Source organism: Pezoporus occidentalis, unplaced genomic scaffold (assembly GCF_034315485.1).
Source record: "Pezoporus occidentalis ecotype Australia unplaced genomic scaffold, CSIRO_AGI_Poc_V1 ctg254, whole genome shotgun sequence".
Lineage (NCBI taxonomy): Eukaryota > Metazoa > Chordata > Aves > Psittaciformes > Psittacidae > Pezoporus > Pezoporus occidentalis.
This window is the reverse complement of record NW_026914437.1, coordinates 286571-310415: the sequence shown is the minus strand read 5'-3', so window position 1 is coordinate 310415 and position 23845 is coordinate 286571. Positions and strand designations below refer to the sequence as shown.

Sequence of the window (23845 nt, the reverse complement as noted above, 5' to 3'; positions counted from 1 at the left end):
CGAGCCCCGGCTGGCGTTGCCGAGGCCCCCCGCTTCGCCGCACGGCAGCGGCGGTCATGGGAGATGTAGTTCAGCGCCTTCCCCCCGCTCCCTGCGGAGGTGAGGGGCGCGAGGGCAGCGTTTGACGCCGTCAGTGACGCCACGGTGTTGTGAGGTGAGGCGCGAGCTGACGTTGAGAGCGGCCCCTGCACGACGGGGGGGGGGGTGAGGGCAGCAAACGGCCCTGCGCGGAGGGGTGGGCGGGGCCTGGCGGAGGGTGGGCGGGGCCAGACGGGGAACCAGCGTCGTTAAGGGAGGGGTTGATGGGCGGGGCCCGGCGAGGGAGGGGCGGGGCGAGGGAGGCCATATATAGGGGCGCGCAGGGCGGCGGGGCAGGAGCAGAAGCAGCGCAGCTGTGGCGTTCGAGCGCGCCCGCCGAGGGGGTGTGAGCAGCGCAGCCCTCCCCCCTTTCCCTCCCCCCCCTTTTTTTTTTTCCAACCCTTCCCCCTTCCCTCTTTTTTTTTCTCTGCCTTTCCCATCCCCTCCCATCCTCGCCGAGGGAACCGGCTCTCGGAGATGGGGGTCGGGTGCTGAGCCCCTCCCGCACCCCATCTCCACCCACCCCACCCCTCCCCGCACTCACACCCCCGCCGGGATCGTTTGCACTACCCCCCGCACACCCACCCGGGTGAGTACCGCTCGCTGAGGGCGGGGGGACGGCGCAGGCCGGTGCGGCCGTGTGCGCTGGGAGGGCCCCAGGCCGATGGCAGACGCTGAGGCGAGGGGTTGAGGCAGCCACCGCCCGGCCCCGGCCGTGAGGCGAGCGAGGGGTTGAAGCAGCCGCCGCCCGGCTCCTGAGGCGGGGGGTGAGGCGGGTGCGGCCCCGGCTGCAGTAGCGGGGGGCCTAAGGCAGCGGCCGTCAGGCCCCGTCCGCTGAGGCAGCGATCGGCCGGCCCCAGAGGCAAGGGGTGTCGAGGCGGTCACGACCCCGAGGTGACGGGGCCTGAGGTGGGCACGGCCCCACGGGGAGGGGCAGGGCCGGGTGCCGCGGGGGCTGCAGCGGCACGGGAGCCGGTGGGGAGGAGGGTGAGGGGGCGGCCGGCAGCCCCACAGAAAGGGGGCTGTGGGGAGGGCACGGCCCGGGGGAGCCGGGCAGCCAGAGGGTCCCTCCCAAGGCGGTCCCTGGACGCGCTCGGGCTGGGAGGAGTGAGCGTTGCCGGCTGACTAATAGCTGCTGCTGCGCTGGGCCTCTCCGGGCAGCGCTGGCAACCGTCCTCCAGGACCCTGCCTCGCGCGGGGGGGCCCAAAGGGGTGTCGCTGGGCCTGTGTGCTGAGAATAAGGGCCTTGCAGTCCGTCCCCCCCTCCTCCTTCCAGTTATCTGCCTTCCTCTTGTTCATTTTCTTTCTTACGGGCTCAGAAAATGCTCTTCCTCCTCCTCCTGCTGTTGCCGGAGCTCCCAGGGCTGTGAGCAGAAAGCTAATGAGACCCGACTGCCTGGTTATGTAACTCCGCTCACTGCTTCAGGCTCCTGCCGGTGCTCTGCTGCTGGGGGGCTCGTGGCCTTGGGTCCCTGAGAAATACCGTCCTCTTTACATCAGAAAAGGACTTTGAAATAATCACGCTGATTTGTTTGATCAGCTGTTTGCACCATGGATCAGTTTCAGGGCTTAGGAAAATATATAGCGTCTGCCCGGTGCACCTTGAAAGAATCATTTCTGCCTTAAAGGACATGGGGGAAGGGAAACAAACCAGATGGATTAATAAATCATTTTTAAATGCCCCTTTTAACCACCCAGTCAGATTTTTCTGTGCTGATTGTGTCCCTTTTGTAAATATCTTCTGTTTGCCCTTGATCTTTTCCTTATCCACACCCAGTGCTGATCCAGCAAACGTTTAAAGGTCGCCTTATCGTACAGGCTTTCAAACTATTCCCATACCATGTTGGGGAGAACACGAGTGGCTGGGAAATAGGGTTCCAGACTTTAAAAGGAGATTATTTGGAGCAAGAAATAAAGCAAGCATTGCATCCATATTGTTAAGGGATTTTGATACTGACTTTGATTTCTCTACTCTTTAGTGACAGCTACACTAATTTTGTTCCTAGTGATGCAGTGCAGAAAAACACACGCTGTTAATTGAAATTTTCGTTGGGCGTTTAACTTGAGCCAAATATATATATATTGGTTCAGTGGAACTTTTTGAACACAAAGGTGTCTCTTCTGCATGAATACCTTTATGCAAAGGTACTGCAGGATTATCGTTAACAGTATGCGTGCTCATCTTTGAATTTTGTCCCTTTTTTAACTTAAGCTAGCTAATTTCTCCTTTGTCCTTTGTGAAGGAGTGGCAACCATATTTTATATTAAATATAAAATGGAGTCGTGGTGGAGAAAAGCAGTCGGGTTTGAGGCTTGCAGAAGCCTTGTTAGCCCTAGTAACTTTCTAATCTGAACTACAGGCAGTGCAATATATCAATTTAGTATATATTAATATATTACATCTCATAATACAGAATAATTCGTAAAAAGGGAATTATTTGTGAATCAGTTTATTGCAATCATTTTGCAGTCACTGCCACCCTTACGACAGGATCCGTGCATCTATTTTGTATGCATTGACTGCGTTATTGTAGCTATTCCAGGAAGAGTTCTTGTCTATGTGCAGCGGACATTTTCTCTTCAGTTACCATGATTTCACCAGCACATGTTTTATAGATGATTTGCTTGGACTTAAAAATGTTGCATAATTTCAGTTGTTTGGGTGAAATCTTCTAAAGCAGTTGTTAACCTTCTTACAATTCTGCAGCTTAACAGTACAACCACTATGTTTGCAAACTTTAAAATGATAAACGACCCTTGGACTAAGACCTTTCAGGTTATACTAATAGCCTGGTGCTAAATTTTGCAGCTGAGTAGTATAAATCATCCAAACACGGGTTGGTAATTGAACCCTTGACAGGCCTGGCAGTTCTGTGATGTCTTAAACATTATCCTTGCTGCTCTGTGAATAGCTCGACAGCAAGCTCATGTGATTCTGAAATGCCCCATGCTGTATATGTAAACACTCGCCTAGTGCATCTTCCACAGCATTGTCTGTAAGTCATCCTGAATGTAGTTGACATCCTCGCCTTCCGCAGGCCTGAGCATAAACAGTTCAATGCATGTTTTTTGACTTAAAGTAGCCTATTTTATGCAGAAGGCGAGGCTAAAAGAATAGGCCTCAGAGCTTGATCTTATGCTTTCCTTATTTGGATGTGTTTGCTTTTGTTTTTTCTTAAAGGAACAAGAGCACTCAAGGTGAAGGATAATAATCAACTAGGATCAGCACTTTGAATGAAATTTTGGTTCCCTGTGGCATCTTGAAGGCATTCTTCTTCGGGTTTTGAAGCAGACTTATAACTTTGTGGCATAGCAGCTATGCAGCTTGAAATCCAAGTAGCACTCAATTTTATTATTTCATATTTGTACAATAAGCTTCCCAGACGACGTGTCAACATTTTTGGTGAAGAGCTTGAAAGACTTCTTAAGAAGAAGTATGAAGGGCACTGGTATCCAGAAAAGCCATACAAAGGATCAGGGTTTAGATGTATACATATAGGGGAAAAAGTGGACCCAGTCATAGAACAAGCATCCAAAGAGAGTGGTTTGGACATTGATGATGTTCGTGGCAACTTGCCTCAGGATCTTAGTGTTTGGATTGACCCGTTTGAGGTTTCATACCAAATCGGTGAAAAGGGACCAGTGAAAGTGCTTTATGTGGATGATAATGAAAATGGATGTGAGTTGGATAAGGAAATCAAGAACAGCTTTAACCCAGAGGCCCAGGTGTTCATGCCAATTAGTGACCCAGCATCTTCAGTGTCTAGTTCTCCTTCTCCTCCCTTTGGCCACTCTGCTGCTGTGAGCCCAACTTTCATGCCCCGCTCCACCCAGCCTTTAACCTTCACCACTGCCACATTTGCTGCCACCAAGTTTGGCTCGACCAAAATGAAGAATAGCGGCCGTGGCAACAAGGTCGCCCGCACCTCTCCCACCAACCTTGGCTTGAATGTCAATGACCTGTTGAAGCAGAAAGCCCTTTCCTCCTCCATGCACTCTCTCTACGGGCTTGGCTTAGGCAGTCAGCAGCAGCAGCAACAGCAACAGCAGAAGACTTCTGCCCTTTCTCCTAATGCAAAGGAGTTCATTTTCCCCAACATGCAGGGTCAAGGTAGTACCGGTAGCATCTTTCCTGGTGACAGCCCCCTTAACCTCAGTCCTCTTCAGTACAGTAATGCCTTTGATATGTTTGCAGCCTATGGAGGTCTAAATGAGAAGTCTTTTGTGGATGGCTTGAATTTTAGTTTAAACAACATGCAGTATTCTAACCAGCAATTCCAGCCAGTTATGGCTAACTAAAAATAAACCGAAAGTGAAATACAAGTAAATACTATTGTACAAGTTAAAATGCACGTACCCAAGGGTGTATCTTTTTTTCCACCTCTTGAGATTTTTTTTAAGGCTTGTAGTATGAATACATTCAGGCTTGGTTAGATAAATACAACATGCATCATTTTTTCATTTGCCAACCAAGCACAAAATTATTTTATACTGACTGTACATTACAAAAAATATACTCTCAAAATATGGCCTCTTACAGTATTTAAGATATAGCAAGGACGTGGCTGATTTTTTTCACATGTGTATATATATATATGTCCCCAAACATATATGTATATATATTAAAAAAATTGGCACTAATAGGTGGGTTTATTGGTCTTTTTCTAATTGTATAATTTAATTTAGTACAAAGTTTGTAAAATATCAGAGTATATATATTGTTTCTACAACATGGTATTGCATTTATATCTTTTTACTACAGTGATCTGTGACAGCTGCAGCAGCTTCATGTTGTATTTTTTTTACTGAAATTGTAAGATATCCATCTTAAAGACATCAATTCTAAAAAACAAAAAAAGAAAAAAAAATAAAAAAGTTGTGTACAGAATATTCCTTAGTGGTGGAATTAAAATGTACGAAATATTTGCTTTTTTCAAAAGAAACACAAATTGTATTTTCTGTTAAAAGTTTAAAGATTTTTGCTATATATTATGGAAGAAAATGTAATCGTAAATATTAATTTTGTACCTACATTGTGCAATACTTGAAAAAAGGTATAAAAGTATTTTGAGTCAGTGTCTTACATGTTAAGAGGGACTGAAATAGTTTATATTAAGTTTGTATTAAAATTCTTTAAAATTAATGGGCTGCTGTGGTCTGTGTTTTTACTGTCCCGCTGAAGATCGGTGCTGCACTGGCGGTGCTAGTGATGCAAAACAGTCTGACTCGGTGCCTCACAGCGGACTCGATGGAGAGCACTGCTGCACTGATGCTCCACAATAACAGGTTGCTTTACCTAAAACACTCCTGACAGAGCAAAACTTGCATTTGTTTTTCCATAACTGCAGCTCGCTGAGGTAAAAAGGTAATTTTATATTTTCTTTCCTTGAGAGTTAAGGCTGTAAGCTGTGTGAATGTGGAGCTGTCGCGCGACCTGATCTATCTAGAAGGGACTCTGGTGATTCAATGAAAATTCCCTTTCCACGTCATCAGAACGGATTTGAACCATTCTCTCCAGAGGTCCTAGGCCCGTGCGTCAGCGTTCTGCTTCTGTATTGGGGATTAATAGCTCAGAAACTACACTGAATAAAAGCGCTGATTTACAGTTTACTAAACTCACTGTAAACTTTCATTTTGGATGCTCTATTAAAAAGAGAAATGAAATGCAACTACAGTGAGAGATTATTTTGTTTTAGGCTTGTAGTTTTCATACTTTGAGGCTTGGTTAAATAAGATGAACCAAGGTTAAGATTAGATTTATTCAAAGGTTTTTATTTTAGTGGATTGTACTAAATTTAACTGAATAGGTTTTCAAAACCTGAATGTGAGTGGGAGGAGGAATAACTCGGAGGCTGACAAAGCAACTCTGCTTTTCCAGGGTTATTTGGAAGTTGCATCCCTTGCTCTTTCCCATCTGTCCAGCAGATAGTGTTCCTTGCTAGTGGACATTGTCAAGGGGAAAAGAAATTACTCTTTTTAACATATGAATCTAACAAATGTCACCTTATTTTCCACGACAGTTCCAATTGCACAGAGAAGATACATGCCAAGTGGGTAGCCCTTTGGCTTACCATGGTGAATTTTAAGCTGCAGGAGCTGCAGAGGATTAAATTTATCAGAACTTCAGTACTCTGAAACTGGAGTTTAGGATGAAGATCAGCCCTTTCCTGTTTGATGCACTTGGTGTGCATTCCGTGCAGCGTACACCCCTAATCTGGTGGCAATAGCCTGGTGCTGTAGGAAGAGGGTATGTTCAGCATCAGTGCAAGCTCTTTGCCTTGGGTAGAGGCTGTGAAGAGATGGACGGGGTGGGTGGCGGTGCAGGATTGACCATGGTATCAATTTCTAGTGCCTTGACAACCGATTGAAAAGCAAGAATGGAGCAAAGATTTCTTTAGGTGTTCAGCTGTCTCTAACTGGCTCCTTTTTATTAGGTTTGCCCTCTGGTTTATCTTTCCACTAACAGCACATCAGTGGACAGAACTATTCTTAAAAGTGCATCACTTGGTATCTAATTTTAATTGAATGATTTTGCTCTTAAAAGGAATTAGAGAAAAAAACCCAAAAGTGGATCTATTACTGGGAAATGGAGAAATTTAACTGTGTTAATTCTATTTGTATGTTTTTATAGACTTCCTACAATTTTACTACTTAAAATACAATAAAATTACCTACATTGCCTACGAGGTGGAGCAATGACAGTGGAGACTGTTCTACGTGCTCTGTAATACTTCTATTCCTGTGATTTAAACTGAGATCATTTGTCTTAAAGGTCATCGCGCTTATCCTCTTCCCATGCCGATTTGCTCCCTTCCACTTTGACCAGCCCTGCGCAGGAAGGATCTCTGGAAACAAGGTTATTTTTTGCAGCACCTTTTAATATAAGGATTTTCCTAAGCAGGGTTTGTTTGTGGTGCTTTGCAAGGAGACAAGCTGTCGAGAGAGCTTCCCGTTTGCTCAAAGAATGCAAATGTGAAGATTTTGAATGTTGTCTCTTACTCCTTATAGTAATTAAAGATGTGTGCTTTCTGTTCAGTCTACTTCACCCATTTATTTATCTTTTGCTAAAGCTTGGTGCTGAATTTGTTAGATAAATATTTACATTGCAACATTCTGTTCTAAATGAGCGCTGAGTCAATCTGGTTGAATTTGCACGCACCCAGTGTTCTGCTCTGGGGCTGTGCTGTCAGGTGAGTGCCTTTGCTTTGGCAGAAAGGACCTAAAAGGGAGTGAGTGGGGAAAAGGGAGCCTTTGCTCAGTTGTGCAAGTTCTTTTGTATTTTCTCTTGTGAACATGCAATTTACTTCCTTAAAATTGATGGTGTAAGTTAAACCTCGGAAGATGTCTTTAATTTACAGTGAAGAAAAGGGTAAAACCGTAAGTATGTGTCCCCTCAGTGCTGCTCAGTGTATTGGGTCTCTTCACGCAGAGTCCCCACCCAAGCAGAAGTTCAGAGCACATCCATCCATAAGGCTCACTCAGTTCAGCACAAGATCCTAACTTTTGAGCTCAGAGCACCTTGGCATGGTGGGGTGAAACGGGATCGCCAGACAGCTCTAGGCTGTGCTGCATCTTGTGGGTAGGTGACAGACCTTACTCTTGGTCACAAGTCTAGTAGTGTTCACCAAAATGAAATTGATGGGATTATGTCTGTAAAGAAGGGCCAGCTCACAGGTGGAGGTTACAATACCTAGTTCTGAAAGGATGTGAATCCAGAGGGCACAGGCAGGCCTGGCGCTGGAGTCTTGGTGAGTACAAGTTTTGTAATTCTCTCAACTTCAACTATGCTATCATGAGTACATATATCATTGGTATTCTAGTCAACTGTTAATCAACTAAGTTATCATCATTGATATATCACAGTGAGAACAATCAACCATTGGAATAATCTCCCCAGGGAAGTGATGCATTCCCTAACACAGGGCACTTTGAAGATTTGGCTGAACAGGGTGCTGACACGTCTAGTCTAGGTCATGCCTTGCCTAGGAAGGTTGGACCAGATGATCATTTAAGGTCCCTTCCAGCCTCGTATTCTGTGATTCTATGATCTATGCAAATTGAGGACTGGATGTTAGCCACAGGAAGGTGAATCCCTCCTTCATAATGCAAAATTAGCTATTAAACATGGCTCATACAGTCTCTTGCTACAGACAGCCGTGGCAGGTGATAACCCAGCTACAGCACGGCTGCCTACCCAGCTGTCTGCACCCTGTGCTCCCACTATTGCAATGTGCAAAAGCCTGTCAGTAGCAAACAGCCCCGCTGCATTTGTGAAATATCAAGTAACCAAACAACTAGTTGTTAAATCAGCTCTTTGGACCAGCATGGGATCAAAGCAGAGTTCAGTTACTGATCTGACACCCCAGACTGTTCTATTAACGTTTCAGGAATAAATACCTCAGAGTTTGTGTTGGTGGTTGTGGAGCAGATGAAGCAAACCGGCGGTTCAGCACTCCTTTTTTATATCATCAGCAAGTTGATTTAAAATGAGTGTACAGAGCTGGCTGCATTCCTCTCATGAGCTGCATAAAAAGTTCACTAAATCGATGTGCCAGAGCTGTAAAATCCTGCTGAAGGGATTGTTTCCAAAGATCAGTGAAAGGGATGGTTAAACTGTTACCGCGGCAGCGTGTCTATGACTTTTGTCCTCTTGGCTTTATTTTAGTGACGGTAGTAAGGAGTTTTGCTTTACAGAAGGGAAAAAGCATTAAGACTCAGGAACATAAACCACGTTCCCTTTGGCACTACGAGTTCTCTACCTCATAGACAAAATATGATCAGGGTGCAGAACGAATAGCAGGTGTAAAATATTTTTAGAAGAGCCTTGGCGTAGAGCACAGGCATCCCTGAGCCCCCATCCTTCTTTCTGTCAGCTTTTGTTTGTTAAAACCAATTTGTGCTACCGATGGCTGCAGTTCTGGTGGAACTTGCTGTAGTTTCAGTTGGTAATTTAGCACTTCAGAGGCCTGAAACGAGAGATCCTCCCCTCCTCTGAGAGCTGAGACACCATTACATTGAAACAGTCTGTCAGCTCCGTGCCCTCATGGAGCTCATTGTGCTGCATTCCCTCATCCCCTTTGGCTTTGAGATTACCTCTAGCATAAAACAAAAGAGGACTCTGGGAATGCTGTGCCTTAATTATTGTTTAGTGTGTCTGTGAGCTTCTTTGAGAAGGCTGTATGCAACTGAAACAAGACCTGCAAACCCACCTTTTTTTCCTTGGCAGAACATATCCATTCCCTGCTTCACCCATAATGCCTGCCTTTGTCTTCTCCCTCTCCCACAGCATCCTCGGAAGGACCAGCTTGTACGTTGCTCCCTTTGTTCGCTGCCTCGTGCTGCTTGTCCTGCTGCACCAGGCTTTGATGCTGCTCTTCTTTTCACCCAGACTGCACTTCTCACTGACCTCATCTCTTCAACTGCTTGATGCCAGGAACTGCCATGGGAGACCTCAGGACACAAGGCTCTAGCCACTGACAGGTACCCTCTCCCTCTGTCCCTTGCAGGCTAAGGCCTACTTGACTTCACTTTAAAGACATAGCGTAAAGACCTACTAAGTGTCAGAATACAGTTAAGGATTATATTAGATGCTCAAAGTCTCACAAAACTGGCTGAATTTGCTGCTTGGGCAGCCTCATTCAGTAATGCAGCAGCCTGGGAGTTTTTAGTCATGTTGATGGAAATGAGAGGTGGCAAGTTAGTGAAGAACATGGCATAACAGATGACAGCTCAGGCACCCCGTGTTCCAGATCTGACTCTGGGCAAGCCACTGCCCTTTCCTGTGTTGTTTTCCTCCTCTATCTCCATTGAAATTCACTTTTAGCAAGTGTCAGACATTAGCTGGCTGTCAATAAACAGCTTCATCCAATTTCTATGTGCCACAGGAACATCTGAGGTTGACCTGCTGTTCCCACCTTTTGCTGCCTTGAGTCTCTGTGGCCTTTGAGAGCCTCCTCCATTGTACAATTCACTTGACGTGTATCAGATGACCTTTACATTTTGAAACAAGGCATGCATGTAGAAGTGAAGCCCTTGATTCTCATTGTCCATGGTGTATAGTGTCTGATTCACCCACCATCAGAGCAGAAGGCCTCCAGAGCAGTGAGATCTCACATACCGACTATTGTGATTCTCTAAAAGAATTTCTGTGGGTGTTCCTACAGATATGGAAGTATATATTTCTCCAGTACAAATCATGTGAAAATTTTGCACCAGCCTACTCACTGAAGTTGCTGCTGGTCAAAATCAGACTTGCATACAGATTGTACAAACTAAAACAAATTCCCCTTTGGTTTTCATTAGACCATAGGGTTAAGAATCTCTTGTGCCAGCACACCCAGGGCTGCTAGGCTCTGCCACCAGCTGTGCTGTGAGCTGTCTGCCCGGTCTCCAACAGATTGCTTTAGCCTTGTCAAAAGTAGTTGTGGTGTTTTTAAGCCCATACTTGAGCCTTTAACTCCCTGCTGAATCTCAGATGTTGTACTGTATTACAATACAATATTGTATTGTAATAAATGTATATTGTATATATTGTAATAAATGTATATTGTATAATTGTATATTGTATTGTAATGTTGTATTGTATTACAATACAACTGCAAGGTATTTTTGAAGCCAATGGGTTCTCAGTCTGGCTGTGTCTTTCAGGATTAGTCAGGTACATAGATCCCCTCCATTTGGCAAGTTAGTGGGAAGAACGCAAAATTCCCAGCTACCACTTGAAAATGTTAACACTGTTGAAAATACTTTGCAGATATTTGTGAATCTCACATTATATTTATGAACTGCTTTGAGCAATAGGTCATATTTTACTTCAGAACAGTTGGCATTTCATTTTTGAGTCACACGTAAAGACATTCTCCATTTGTGCCTTCACAGTGCTGTCCTTAAGGACTCATTTCAGTATTGCCAAACCAAATCACTGGAGAAATTAGAACTCAGGCCTCCAATAATACTTTAGAATTCATGAGGTAACTGTAAATAGGAATCAACCTTGCACCATATTAATTTATCTTGTGAGTATCATGTTAAAAAGGTTTCAGAATGTTCTGGCTTTTCTCTGCAAGTCCACTAAGAACTGAACTTTTATGTGAAAATTTAGATCCTTAGGAAATCAGAGCTTCCCTGGGAGTGACGCTTCACAGGAAACAAGATATCTAAGGGGCCATGATGAACTCAGAAGTGTGGCAATGAACCAAAGCTGCTTCATGGCGTCAGCTTTCTAAGTGATACAGAAGGACCAGGACCTACCACCGCCCTCCTGTCTGCGTGGTTTGCATGACAGATTTGACAGTCTGGTGGCAAACAACTGCAGACCAACTCACATGAACTTGTACAAGAAGGTAAAGGACAGAAACACTCGGTAAGAGACCAACCACTGCATTTCTGACCCCTCACTCCTGACCTTCAAGGAAGGTATCCGATGGTGATTCCAAAGACAATCTGAGACTAAAATGCCTGACTCTAAGATATAAAAGTCACACAGATACTGACTGCATATTACGTTACAGTTTTTGCTACCACCAGCCATCCCTAGGCAATAAATATTCCTGTCTTCTGTCTCTCTTGCTCTCTCTTTGTGCCATAAGTGACATTATCAGCTGTCCTCTGGTTAGTATCCTCCCTTTGATCAACAGGAACCCATCACCCCTTCTCACAAATTGCCTAATTCATTAATACGATGAAGTTTAACTCAGAACAATTATTCTCAACCTGCATTTAGCTCTAAGGTTATTGCTTCTATTTCAGACCTAAGGAAGCCTTATGTGCCTGAAAGCATGTGTAGTTTCTCCAAGTACACCAGCTGACCTAATAAACGGTGTGCCCTCTCCCTGCCCTTGCCTGACTTACGTCTTGCACTGCCCTCACTACAACATGTCTGCTGCACTGCTGTGCTTGTTCCCATTCAGCTGAGTCTACAAATCAAGGCATAGCCTTGATGAGCTACTAGGGAGGTACTCTGCTAGCCCAGTTAGTAGGAGCCAAGCTTAGGCATCACGTGGAGGAGATGCTCCATCTGCCAAGCCATCATCCCACCTTGTCTGGGATTGCCTTGCTTGTGGCATGTTGCTGTGGCCGGTGGGAGATAAGCAAAGTTGCTGGTGACACTGGAGACCTGTGAGCAAGGCTGCCTTGACGGCCACCTCAGGACGTGTTTGTGGATGATGAACTTTCGGAGGTCGGTACGGTTGTCTTTCCTTTTTTGCTTGGTGTCTCTGTGGTTTTAAGAGCGCAGCATTTGGCAGAGCTTAGCTGCCGGAGCCCAGATCAGTTAAATTTAGTGTCTGACCTCATCTTTACCAATCAATCCATTTTTCAGTGTTCTGATGTATGGACTCTCTCTTTCCTTGCTAAGTCTTTGAAAATCCTAGGTTACCCCTACTGATTTATCTTTCCATTTTCCTTCAAGGTCTTCCTTAATACTTGCTTTTCCTTCCCAAACCGAGCCACTCTCCCCCTTCTGCTTGTTTGAGGTCTGTGCCTCACCTGTATAATTTGCAGTGTATTATCCAATGGAGACTGTAATCTCTTCAGGGCAGGGCTGTGTCCCTCCCCAGACTCACAGTTGCCTGTTTTATTTTATAAGGTTGAATACGAAGGACAGAGATACAGGAGTATACAGGCACTCCCAAGTAATACCCACTGTGTATTTTGTGATCTCTGTGCACAAAACAAATGCAGGAACAATTGTTATTAGTAACATGGTTTACATTGTACCACGGGAGCCTTGAGAAGAAGTAGAGGCTTTAGGCAAAGCAGCTTCCTTTACAAAACACTTGTGGAACATATTTATCTAAAAATACACATACTTGTGGTAGAGAATGATGTTCCTCTGCTGATCTATAGTTAATTGTCAATGGCAACACGGGACTTTTAAATCTTGTAAACAATCCTGCTGTAGTAATATCATCTGCTTTATCCTTTCCTTCTTTGCAGCATCCTAAAGCCCTTCCCAGGCTGATTTCCATGGCCTCTGTTGCTGTTGAAAGAGTCCTGCTCACTTGGCTCTACCACTGTGCCCACAGAGGCTCAGAAAAGGAAAACGGATGGGGAGGAGGATGACCCTGTTCAGCTGCAGCAGAGGTAAGTGTGGGGAGAGCAACCTGAACTGTGCAGGACAGGCGTCTGCCTTCAGCGCTCACTGTAAATGTTCCTCTGCACAGAGGCGCTGTGGGTAATATGCGGTTAATAGTGCATTCTCAAGTGCATTTTGGGCTGAGATCTCCAATGAGCTTGGCTTTCTGATGCCTGCACAAATGGACTCCACATACTTAAATGTCTGCCTGACGGAATTAGAAAATGAGTGATGTGTAAGAGGAGATGGGGATGGGGGAGGCTGACTTTGAGACGACTCCAAAAGCCAGACTGGGTAGAGCTAGCATTTTGACTTTGCCTATTTTCCAGCCTGGGGGCCATCCAGCCTGACCTTGCCACTGAAGGCATTGCTGTGGGGTGGCAACTGGCCCATTCCCTCTCCTGACACGTGTGTTTCCTCGAACAAAAGGCTCATTCCAGCTGGGAATGCTACAGCCGGGCTCTTAACGTTGTCCGGTTCCCAGCTGCTTTTTGGAAAGAGCAACTGTGTTCAAGTGCCCGCCTTTGAGTCACCTCAGTGGGGCACTGTCATCTTGGATAGTTCAGTCGTTATTATCTTGGATAGTTCAGGCTTTTGTCATATATAAAAAAGACACCTGTATTATTTGCAAGCAGTTAGTCATCTGCTGGCCACAGTGGGCTTGTTTTCCTTACAGATGTTTAGGATCACATCACTGTTACAGGCAGAGGGGAAAAATGTCTGTAGATGTTCGGATTAGTCACATAACTGCTGCAGTTATCTTCATTCAGAGCCTTTTCTTTCACTCCCAGTTAGAACTCCTGAACTTGAGGGCTGTATCCAATCTCCAGCCTTTCCCATAATGACATTTACCTGGGCAGGCTGAAAGACAAAAGGGAGCTCAGGCTTTTATAACCTTTAGCCAGTTTTTTCTTTACTTGGTTTACTTTTCATAACCACTTACTAAATCATGCAGTGGAGAGTGGGGAAGGAAAGTCTGTGACCTGCTCACCATGCTTGCCTGCTCCTGGCTTCCAGCAGTGGTTCTGATTTCTCTGGCCTCCACTCCCCATCAGCATGAGGTATAATGCCGTTTCTCTGCCTTGCAGAGGAGCTGTGGGGTTTTCTCCTTGCTTGAGAGGCCTGGGTGACCCTGGGGTATGATACCACAACTGTCCTAACACACCTCCTAGTCAACAGCTGACTTTTATCCTTAGAACAGGCCCATGTGTTATCGCTGTCCCTGGCGTTGAGGTGGGGATGGAGCAGAAGAGAGGTGGAGGAGCAGTCAGCCTTCCCCTGTGGAGCCAGGAACGAGGTGAGCCATGGACTTTGGCACCATGAAGGTTGGCCTTATTCTCCTGTGAAATGCGTGATCCCTCCCACAGCACAGGGAAAGAGAAAGTATTATTTGCTTTCCATCCATTCAATACCCTCTGCTTCATCAGGATGTGCTTAAACTGGGGACAACTGCTTTAGGGGATGTTTTTAAAGGAGCTGATGCTGAGTGGGACTGAATGGCAGTGGCTGTCAGTTCATGTAGAAAGAGGCATGAATCCTTCTTTGCTGGGGATGACTGGAGCTGTGCAGTGCCCACAGCAAAGATGCGTGACACTCAATAGTTTCCTAGCAGTTTGGGATAAGCCAAAGTCAAGACAAAATGAAGGAAAACTGGAAATTGGTCTCTATTACTTGTAACTCTTTGAAGTCCTCTTAGAAGCGGACCCCAAAAGGCCACCAAAAGTCAATGGATTTATCCCGATGGTCCCTGTGTGGTGCAGTCAGCCCAGGGCGAAGGGTCTGTGCTGGGTGCTTTGCTGCTGCAGGTGTTGTTTGCATTTCAGAGGTCAGGTTCTGGGAGGCCACTTGCAGAGCAAATGCCTTTGCTGTGCACGTAGTCCTCATGAACTGGAAGAACCTGAAGTACTGGTAAAAAGGGGACCCTGCAGCCAGCTCCTGCCAGGATTCACTCGGGGATCCTTCCTTCCTTGTCCCTTCCAGAAATGAACTAACATTAGCTGGGAGGTGCCTTTCTAACGTGGCAGCTGGCCCACAAGGCTGTGCTGAGGCACGGCTGGGTCTAGGATGCACTAAAAATATAGGTGACAAATGCAAACATTGACTTTTGCTGGGGTGGAAGTGTGTCTGCGAGACGTGCCAGCGGGGCGGCCAGTGGTGCTGGGTGCTGTGGGTGCCAGCGGGGACACGTGCTCCGCATCTTGGTTGCTGTCTGTTGTGTCTTTTAAAGCAGTGATTTCAAATTGTAACAGCTTCACACGTTAAAATTGCAGCTTCTCCCTCATTGTGTTGTGGTCAATGTGTTTCAACAGGTAGAGGAGGAAACTGGAAGGGGGGAAATAAGGAAAGGAAGAAGGAGGAAGGACGTATGGAAGGGGAAATGCCTCCACCCCCTCCCTGCTTCGTTTCATTTTGAGGTTTAAAAGCAAACCTAAGAATTCAGAAGGAGGTGCCCTGAGCCCCTGCTTGTGGCCAAAGGCAGGGCTCTGCTCCTGGTGCGGCCTCCTTGTGTGCCCGGAGCAGGGGACAGGGCAAGGTGACACAGGCGGGTGCCACGTCAGCAGCCAGCACGCTCCTGCCTGTGGCTGCCAACAAAGGTGGCCATTGAGAGCCTGCCCTCAGCGACTGTGCTGTGGGAACGGGGCTGAAACCACCGGCGTGGTGCTGTGCAGGCAGCTGAGGAGCCACGTGAGCTCATCATCTCCTCCTCTTCCTCCTCCTCCTCTCCAGCACAAGGTCTCCAGGGTGTCTGCGTTGCAGGCTGTGTGGTAGTGAGAGAGCTGGGTGGAAATGGGCTCCCCCGGGTGAATGAGCAATACCCACCCAAGCACCCACAAAGCAAACGATGTGCTTTTCCCCAGCCCATTGACTGGGTTTGTCAGTTGAGGATGCAACAGCAGAATAAGGGGAAACGGAGCTTTTTATTCCTCTCCTTGCTAATTCCAGCCTGTGTGCGGCTCCAGCAGGAATGAGGGTATTATTTTTGTTTCAAGGCATTTCTGCTCCAGAGCATAAAGTTACTCAGCATTTGCAGGACCAGGTCATGGTGGGTATTTTTATGCCGTGTCTATTTTGCTCTGCCTCAGACTGACCCATTACTGATGCTTCCAGTGAGCAGGGGGTGAACACAGACAGTGCTTTGCTTGTACTTTGCAAATCAAAAGAGTTTTAGTTCTGTTTGCAAAAATGTATTCATGTTCAGATGTTCTTTGTGCAGAACTGAAAGCACCTGAACCCCTGCCAGGGAAGGTTTGGTGAGCAGAGAGTGTAGGAGCCTGGCTACCCCATCTTGTATAAACACACTGGTGTTTTTGGAAGCAGACCTAGAGGAGTTTGCAAATGCATTTATTTAAGCAGCCCAGCTGCTCCTACCAATAATGGATTCACAGGCTAATTGTGTATTTACTCAGCTCACAGGCCACTGAGTTTTACATGTTACATGATTTGCACAGATCGATGAGTAGCGTAGACATACAAGCTCACATCTGGAACACATGAGCCGTGAAGAAGGGATTTGCACAGTGACCCAGTTAGCACCTAGCAGCATCTGGATCTTCAAATCTGGTATTTGTCTTTCTTTTCTTGCAATGAACTGTTAGATGCTATAAGGCAGATTGCAGCAGTGCCCATTTCATAGGGCTGCATGACTCCTTCAGGATGCAGCTACCCAAAGAGCGAGGCTTGGGGCTGCTTCACTTCCCTGGCTGGCTAAGAAGGAAAACTCCATATGACCATAGCACAGCTGGATTGGGGACCTGCCCCACTCCCTGCTTTGTCAGGTACATGGAGATGCATTTAAATTCTAGCTATGAAAAAGTAGAGAAAAGAAATCTTTAGCCAGAAAAACTAGACCCTTGTATGGGACATACGGAACAGAAGCAAACCCAAGGTCCTATGTAGAAGTACCCTTCTGAGCCCTTCAGGGTGTCTGAATCATAGGATCATAGAATGGTTTGGGCTGGAAAGGACCTTAAGGTTCCAACCCCCTGCCATGGGCAGGGTTGCTTCACACTAGCCCATGCCACCCAAGGCTCTGTCCAACCTGGCCTGGGGTCCCTGTTTCTAGTTATGTGTCCGTCTCCCACCGCTTCCTCCTCTGATGATCCCTGAGGCTCTAGAAGCCCCCCTTCTTGCCAGAATCCTTTCTACAAGCAGCACTTTTCCCACCCGGCTCAGGAATGCTTGCAGAATGCAATCTCAGATGCTCGGGCATGAGCGTTTGCCCTGGAGCTTGATTTAAGGAGCTGTGCTCGCCCAGCAAAATCAGGCGCTGTTCCTGCGATACGCTCGCTTGAGCAGCCTGGTGAGAAAAGTGGAGGCCAGGAACTTAAATTCTATGACCTTGTAATGGCCAGAGGCTCAAACCCGTGATGGAAGCCTCACTGGCCAAGGCAATTACTAAAAACATGAGGAAGGAAAAAACCCCACAGCCCCCAAACCTGTCCTGTCTCCAGATTGCCAACTGAACAACCTGTGAGCTGCTATAATTCTGCAAAAGATGCTCTCAGGAGTGGTTTTTACAGTGAAAACGGCCATAAATAATGATAAAAAAATGCATGTGTGTGTATTTTACAAAGCAAGGGGAAAAATTCCGTCCTCTTCAAGCCCATGGTCTGTGAATAATTTGTGAACAAGAGAAGCAGCTCCATCTATCTTGCACAGTGTTTGTTACAAATCATTTGCTCAGGTGTAAATCTTCCTGCCAGGGTGGGAGCAGCAAATCCTCCTTCAATTTTGGTCTGCTAAAAAACTTCCATAGCTAAACAAGAGAAACTGAATCGGCAGGTAACACATTTAGAAAGGCATCGTGGGATGGATTTATTCCTGGTGCCCATGATAGAGTTGCTGGGTGATGGTCCTTATGAGTGGTGATGGTCCTTATGAGGCTGGGGGTGGCTGTGGGGCAGGATTCCTGGCTGGCACACATTGCTGAGCCACAGAGGCTTTTGCAGGCAAACAAAAGCCAAGCCAAAAAAAAACATCCCCAAAACCCACTTCCCTCCCAGAACATCCTCAGTGAGCAAGCAAAGAGCTGCTACCCAAGGGAAATGCATCAGAGCATCCCATCTCTTTTTAATGCTCATGGAGAGTCCCTAGGTGACAACCCTGCTCCTCCTGACCCTCCTGTGAGTCTCATCAGGATTGATGGAGCTCCAAAAACTCCTGCTTTGGAGATTCTGTGGCTAAGTGAGGCCTTAAACTTCCATTCACAAATCAAAGTGAGAATAACAGTTTAATGCTGGTGGTGGCAAAGGGACGTGTAAGCCTGGGATCGCTGACAGGCTCTGCCATCTGAAGGCAGATGAAAAGGGTGATCGCAACACTCAAGAATTTATTTATTTAAAAGCTATAACAAGGTTCCAAAGTGATGCTGGGAGATGGGACTCATGGTACCTAAATGCTCCTGTTTGCCAGCACGCTTAGAGTTCGCTGGGACTGATAGGCCAACAAGTAGGGGTTGCAGAAAGGTGGTTCAGCCCTTCCAGCCTCTACAGCCAAGACCAAGGATGTTCCACTGGGCAGAGGCACCGAGGGACCACTTGCTCTGTCCCATCACCCATCTGTTTGGACTGTATGCTCCACACAGGTGAGTTGCAGCTCTCCATCACTGTTTGCAAAGTGTGGCCCCTTCTAGGCAGCCCCATAATACAAACACATTAAGTAAAGCCAAGCACAGATGTGGGCTGGATGGTAGAGGAGAAAAATGCCCATCACGGTATTTTCAGCACCATCAGAGACCCGATGGATAAGGGGATTTTGATGTAAGTCCTGTTATCACACCTGATAGATGAGTAGATCTGAGAAAGTCATTAACTTTTTCCCTTTTAATCTATGTTTTTTCTCTGCTGACTCTGGTCAAACCTGCTGTATCCACACCCATCCCCTCCAGTGCTATGGCTCCTGTCCCTCCTTCCCCAAAATGCCAAGCCAACTGATAAAAGCAGCGGTTCCATTATGTCAGAGATAAGATCCTTTTGCCCATCTCTTGATGAGATGACTTTTGGAGTGAGCTAGCACAGTAAAAATTGTGAATTGCAAATAATATAATCAAATCTACAATTGGAGTTTCGTCCTGAGTTAATTACCTGAGCACTGTACATCTGTTAGCTACAACAAATCACAGCAGAAATGGAGAATCTGATTGCAATATTCACTTTTGGGATGATCTGCAGGTCAAGTATTATTCACTGAAGAGATTCATGAATAATTCTGAATAACTGGACCAATATATTTAGAAACTGTGCAATCTGCAAACAGGGAGAGGAAAAAGCCTCAAATAAATTATACATTGTGCCTTTTTCCTGCAGCTCTGGAAATGGATTTGATTGCCTTATCACACGCCCTGCTATGTCTATTTTTTTCCCCCCGATAAACCCCAAAATCTCTCCTGATAAATTACTAACCCAACAAGGATTAAATCAGTCGAACAGAACCAGTCATCCTGCTCATAGCGAGCTGCTTTCCACTTGGAAAATCTAACTCGTTCAGCCACGTGTGTGTGAAGCAGTTTGATTAACTGGGGCGAGGCGAATCTAACCCCAACCGGAGGATGCTGCGCTTCAAAAGGCGAAGTAACCCAGGAGCAGGATCGCTGCCTGCGAGGTCCCCAATCCGTGATGCCACACGCCACCTCGTGTCGGGCGCAGGGAGTAGCTGGGTGCTCCTGCCCCAATTTCCAGCCATCTGACATCATTTCAGGGCTGGGGGGGCAGTTTTGCTTGGTTTTCTTTCTTTGCACCCTTTGGGAGCGTGGGGAACCCCTTGGGTCCTCCATGGTGCTGTTATTGCACGTTGGGTACCGGTGCTTGATTTGGCTCATGTAATTGAATTACACGTTGGATGGAGAACATGACCCTGCCTGTTTGTGTGGTGAGTCCTGCTAAGGACAGTGGGATCTCCTCTGCCCCGCTGCTGTGTATAATATCCTGCTTGTACCTTGCTTTCTGTCCAGGCATGGAGTGACTTGGTCAAGGCCAACCTTGGAGTCATTACCGGATGGAGCTTTGTGATTCCCAAGCACCGTAGACGCAGGACCTGGAAGCGCCTTTTAAAAAGACTCCAGGCTCCAGATTTGGAAGGATTTGTGCCTGTGACCGTTGTCCTTCCTGCAGCACCAGCGTGTGCTTGTGGAGACAGATGGAGGTAAGGTTCCTGTTTTGACAAGATTTGACTTTATGGGGTTGGGATGTGGCTGAGATTTTTCCAGTGATCTGAGGAGCAAATCTCTCATAGCAAGTAGCATTTTTATAGCAAGGTAGTAACCAGCCCGGTCTGAGCATGGTGTGCAAGTGCTGCTGGGTTTCTTGGATGTCCGTAGGCTTTTGTGCTTGTAAATGGGAGTGTTGCAAGTTGTCAAGCTGCTGATGCTGTTCTGAGAGGTGTGATGTGCAGGGCCTGCTCAGAGGGCTGCCTGCATGCTGGGGGCAGGCTGGGCTGGCAGGCCTGGTCAGATCCATGTGAGAATGGACCAAATGGGAACAGCTTGTTTGAAGCTATCATAGGAATGCACAGCTAGGACTTGCTTTCCCCCCTGATGCATATATTAATCAATATTGCATTTCATCTGCTGTTTTACCATCCTGACACTTGGTATTACAATGCCCGTCTAGAGCTCCTTACAATCAGCTTGTGGTTTTGCAGCCCTAAATAACTTGATCTCAGCAACAAGCTTTGTAACCCATCCCTCTTCCAGACCATCTGCCTCAGGCAGCCCAGAGCCTTGCACAGGTCCCCTGGGATGCTGCCGATGACTTCCCTCCATTGTGAGAACTGACCTTTTGGTCTCACCCTTTCTTTCCGATGTTTTGACCGGTTGTTGGCTCAAGGGGCTGCCTTACCTCTCCCAGCAGGACAGCTAGATGTCTTCAAAAGCCTTGGGTGAGGAAGTTACTCTGAGGCCTTGATCCAAGTCAGCTCTATCAGCTGGACCATCTCTGTCCTCATGATTGCTTCAGAGAAAGTTCAGTGTTTGGGAGCATCACTTCCCTCTGTTAAAGGCCACGGGCTCTTTCCATCGTATTTATCATTCAGCTGTGACTTTTATCCTCTATTACGGTTTCTACCAGACGTGCAAGGCTTTCATATCCAGCTCCTAGGAGCCCTTTTCTAAAATTAGCCCCATGTTTTCCACCTCTGGTCCTGCCACAGACTGAAGCAAAGGTTATCCACTGCAGTTAATGGTTAAGCGATTTTTCATGTGAGCACTTTTACCCTTGGGTGAATACGATCTCATCCTGGGTATTTATTACTGTTGGGTTGCTATTTATTTCAAGCGGTAGAGGAAGTCATGTCCTTTACATGTGTTACAATACTCCCCCCTTGGTTTGGGTGTGTTAGGAATGGAGGGAAGGAGGAAGAGAAGGCACAAACCCCTTTATGGGTAGTGCCTTTTCATGCCAGTTGATCCAGTCCAACGACCGTGTTTTCATGCCAGGTTAAGGTGAAACAATGCTCCCCCTCCTCCCTCTAAAGGAATCTTTTCCTCTTTCTCTTTTCTCCAGCCTCTTCCTTTCCTCCTGCATTTCTTCCCATCACTGGGACATACGAGAGTGGGTCAGAAAACACCAAAATCCAAGAGTTTCCTGACTTTGAACCACCTAACAGCCTTCGGAAGACTTTCCATTTGCTTTTTAAACACTCAGGCCTGACTATCACATCATGTGCCCAGCCATAAATAGCTGTGAATTAAACAGGCTGCACTGCTTTTTTGGCTAATAGATATGTCCACTAGTGCTGCAGCTTTATCTTCACATCCCACCGGTGTTTGCGTTGTAGATCAGCAGCTCCAGCTGACTTCTGCTTTTCTTCTTCAAGATTTAAAGAGCTGGAAGGACGCTTATTCAGCTGCACAAGCTCCATTCAGGGTGTTTCTCAGGTCCTGGCCATGGGGCTCATTTTTTGTCCTTTGACAGCCTCTGTAAATCAATAAGGCAGCTGGAGGTCACTTGTAGTCAATCAGTAACAAGTGCTGGCCAAGGGGAAAACACTAAATATTTGGTCTAAAAACACTGGTTCTCACTCTGGGTGATGTTTTCCCAGCCCTGCCTTTGGAAACCTGGCTCTGTGCAGAAACCCAGCCCGGCCATGGTCTCCTCCTGGTAATCACCTGCACGGGGAATGTCACAGCACGTGCACACCGCCTGAATCACAGCAGCCCAGGGTGCAGCGTGCTTTGGGTGGAGGAAGTGGGTCTTGTGGTGCGAGGTCCTAATTTGGTGCCAGCTGAATTACCCATCCTTACGAAGGGAGTCATTCGGTGCTGGCTGAGCCCGTGCATGACCTTCATCAGCCACCTCCTTCAGGAACCAAGACCCATGGCCAGGTAGTAATTCTCGCAGGGGTCCCTAATTCCTTTTGAAACAACTGGGAACTAAGCTCTTAAATACCTTTGCTGCCTGAATCATATTCCAGTGGCGTCATCACCTCTGTTTGCTCCTAGCTCTGGAGCTGGATGCCTATAAAATCTTCTGCCTGACCTCACCTCACGGCCCTGCAATGAGAACACCCTCGGTTCCCTCTTCCCTTTGACCTCAGCTGCTCTGGGCTTTGCAGTGATGCAGGATCCTATCTCTGAGTAATCATGCAGCCATCTCTCCACATGTGCTCATGGGGGGCCCTCATGCCCTGCACCACCAGCTGTATAAATGCATCAGGCTCTATATGTAGTCTGGACGTGCTCTAACAGTCTGGGCAAGCCATCACTTTTTCAGTGCTATTTTTCCCCCCTGTTAATAGAGCTGGGCTGTGCAGTTTGCACAATAACCTGTGACTCATTTTTGGATCCATATGCTGGTTTCCATTGAGATTTAGCTGCAGGGTTTGCAGATTTATATGTTGCACGTTACATCTTCACTGCAAACTGGGAGATGGGCACGTTGTGCTGCGCTCTCCATCTGCCTCCCAGAAGTGTCCATGGCATCCATCCCCGAGCCCTGGGGAGTTCCTGCAGGTCTTGGACCTGGCTGTCTTGGGTCTGCTCCCTTGCTGCTTCCCTGGCCAGTGTCTGCACACAGAGGAGAGCTTTGAGAGTGGCCACTGGCCACAGCCACATGGAGCTGGCATCCTTCCTCCAGCTCTTCCTCAGAGCCTCACACAGGCACTCCTGCTCCTTCCCACCCTGCTGCTGTGCAAGGAGAGGAGTCAATCAGGCTTTCCTGTGTCTCTGCCTTGCACACATTTAATACAAACTTTAAACGCTGGCGTTGCCTCCCAGCTTTCTGACAACCTAGAGAGATGTGCCCAGACAGCAGGGTGGAAAACCGAGTGCGTGAGCAACACAAAAGGGATTTTCTGATCAGGAGCTGCATGCAAGCACCTATTAGGCTTGCAAAGGCTTTAACAACATCCTCCAGTGCTTGCCCTGTGCGTAGATTTTCCTCAGGCGGGCTGACTGGTCAGACTTGAATTTTAGGCTTCTTAAGGATTTAATAAGAGGCTGAACTGAAATGCTAGCTTTGAGTGGAGAGCTACATTCCTCAAGGTCAGAAGGTGGAGAGGGTTAGTCCTGTGCCATGGGGACGTGCGGTGCTCCCAGGATGGCCCAGTGAGCAGGCAGGGGGATGCCCATTGCACTTCTGCAGTGCCATCCTACAGGCACCACAGGGCTCAGAACCCACGGGCTTGGGTGGGAGCTACATGAGTGTGGCTGTTCTGTGTCTGGGAGCTGGGCTGGCAATTCAGTGTCCTTCTTCCACT

General features: G+C 47.0%; 1 protein-coding gene and 1 long non-coding RNA gene across 3 annotated transcripts in view; both read left to right on the top strand.

The window, feature by feature from the left end:
* Window positions 1-411: 411 nt before the first annotated feature.
* Window positions 412-5221, top strand: TOB1 (transducer of ERBB2, 1). Of its 2 annotated transcripts, none has more exons than XM_062623561.1 (2): window positions 412-667; window positions 3260-5221. In XM_062623561.1, exon 2 carries the CDS (start codon window positions 3397-3399, stop codon window positions 4375-4377), a length of 981 nt encoding a protein of 326 aa, XP_062479545.1. In that variant the 5' UTR covers window positions 412-667; window positions 3260-3396; the 3' UTR covers window positions 4378-5221. The 2 variants fall into 2 exon arrangements, with proteins under 2 accessions (XP_062479545.1, XP_062479546.1); XM_062623562.1 differs by lacking the exon at window positions 412-667 and adding an exon at window positions 1325-2223.
* Window positions 5222-6917: 1696 nt separating this feature from the next.
* LOC134166168 (uncharacterized) overlaps window positions 6918-23845 on the top strand; it is a 23115-nt gene continuing 6187 nt past the window's right edge. Inside the window, exons 1-6 of the long non-coding RNA XR_009965781.1 lie at window positions 6918-7826; window positions 9365-9558; window positions 11180-14214; window positions 14350-16929; window positions 17838-18737; window positions 19459-20293. This is a non-coding gene — a long non-coding RNA (uncharacterized LOC134166168). The remainder of the gene's footprint in view (window positions 7827-9364; window positions 9559-11179; window positions 14215-14349; window positions 16930-17837; window positions 18738-19458; window positions 20294-23845) is intronic.

Bases quoted from the DNA above. Each gene is read 5' to 3' on its own strand.
- TOB1 (XM_062623561.1), top strand. From the start codon at position 3,397: ATGCAGCTTGAAATCCAAGTAGCACTCAATTTTATTATTTCATATTTG.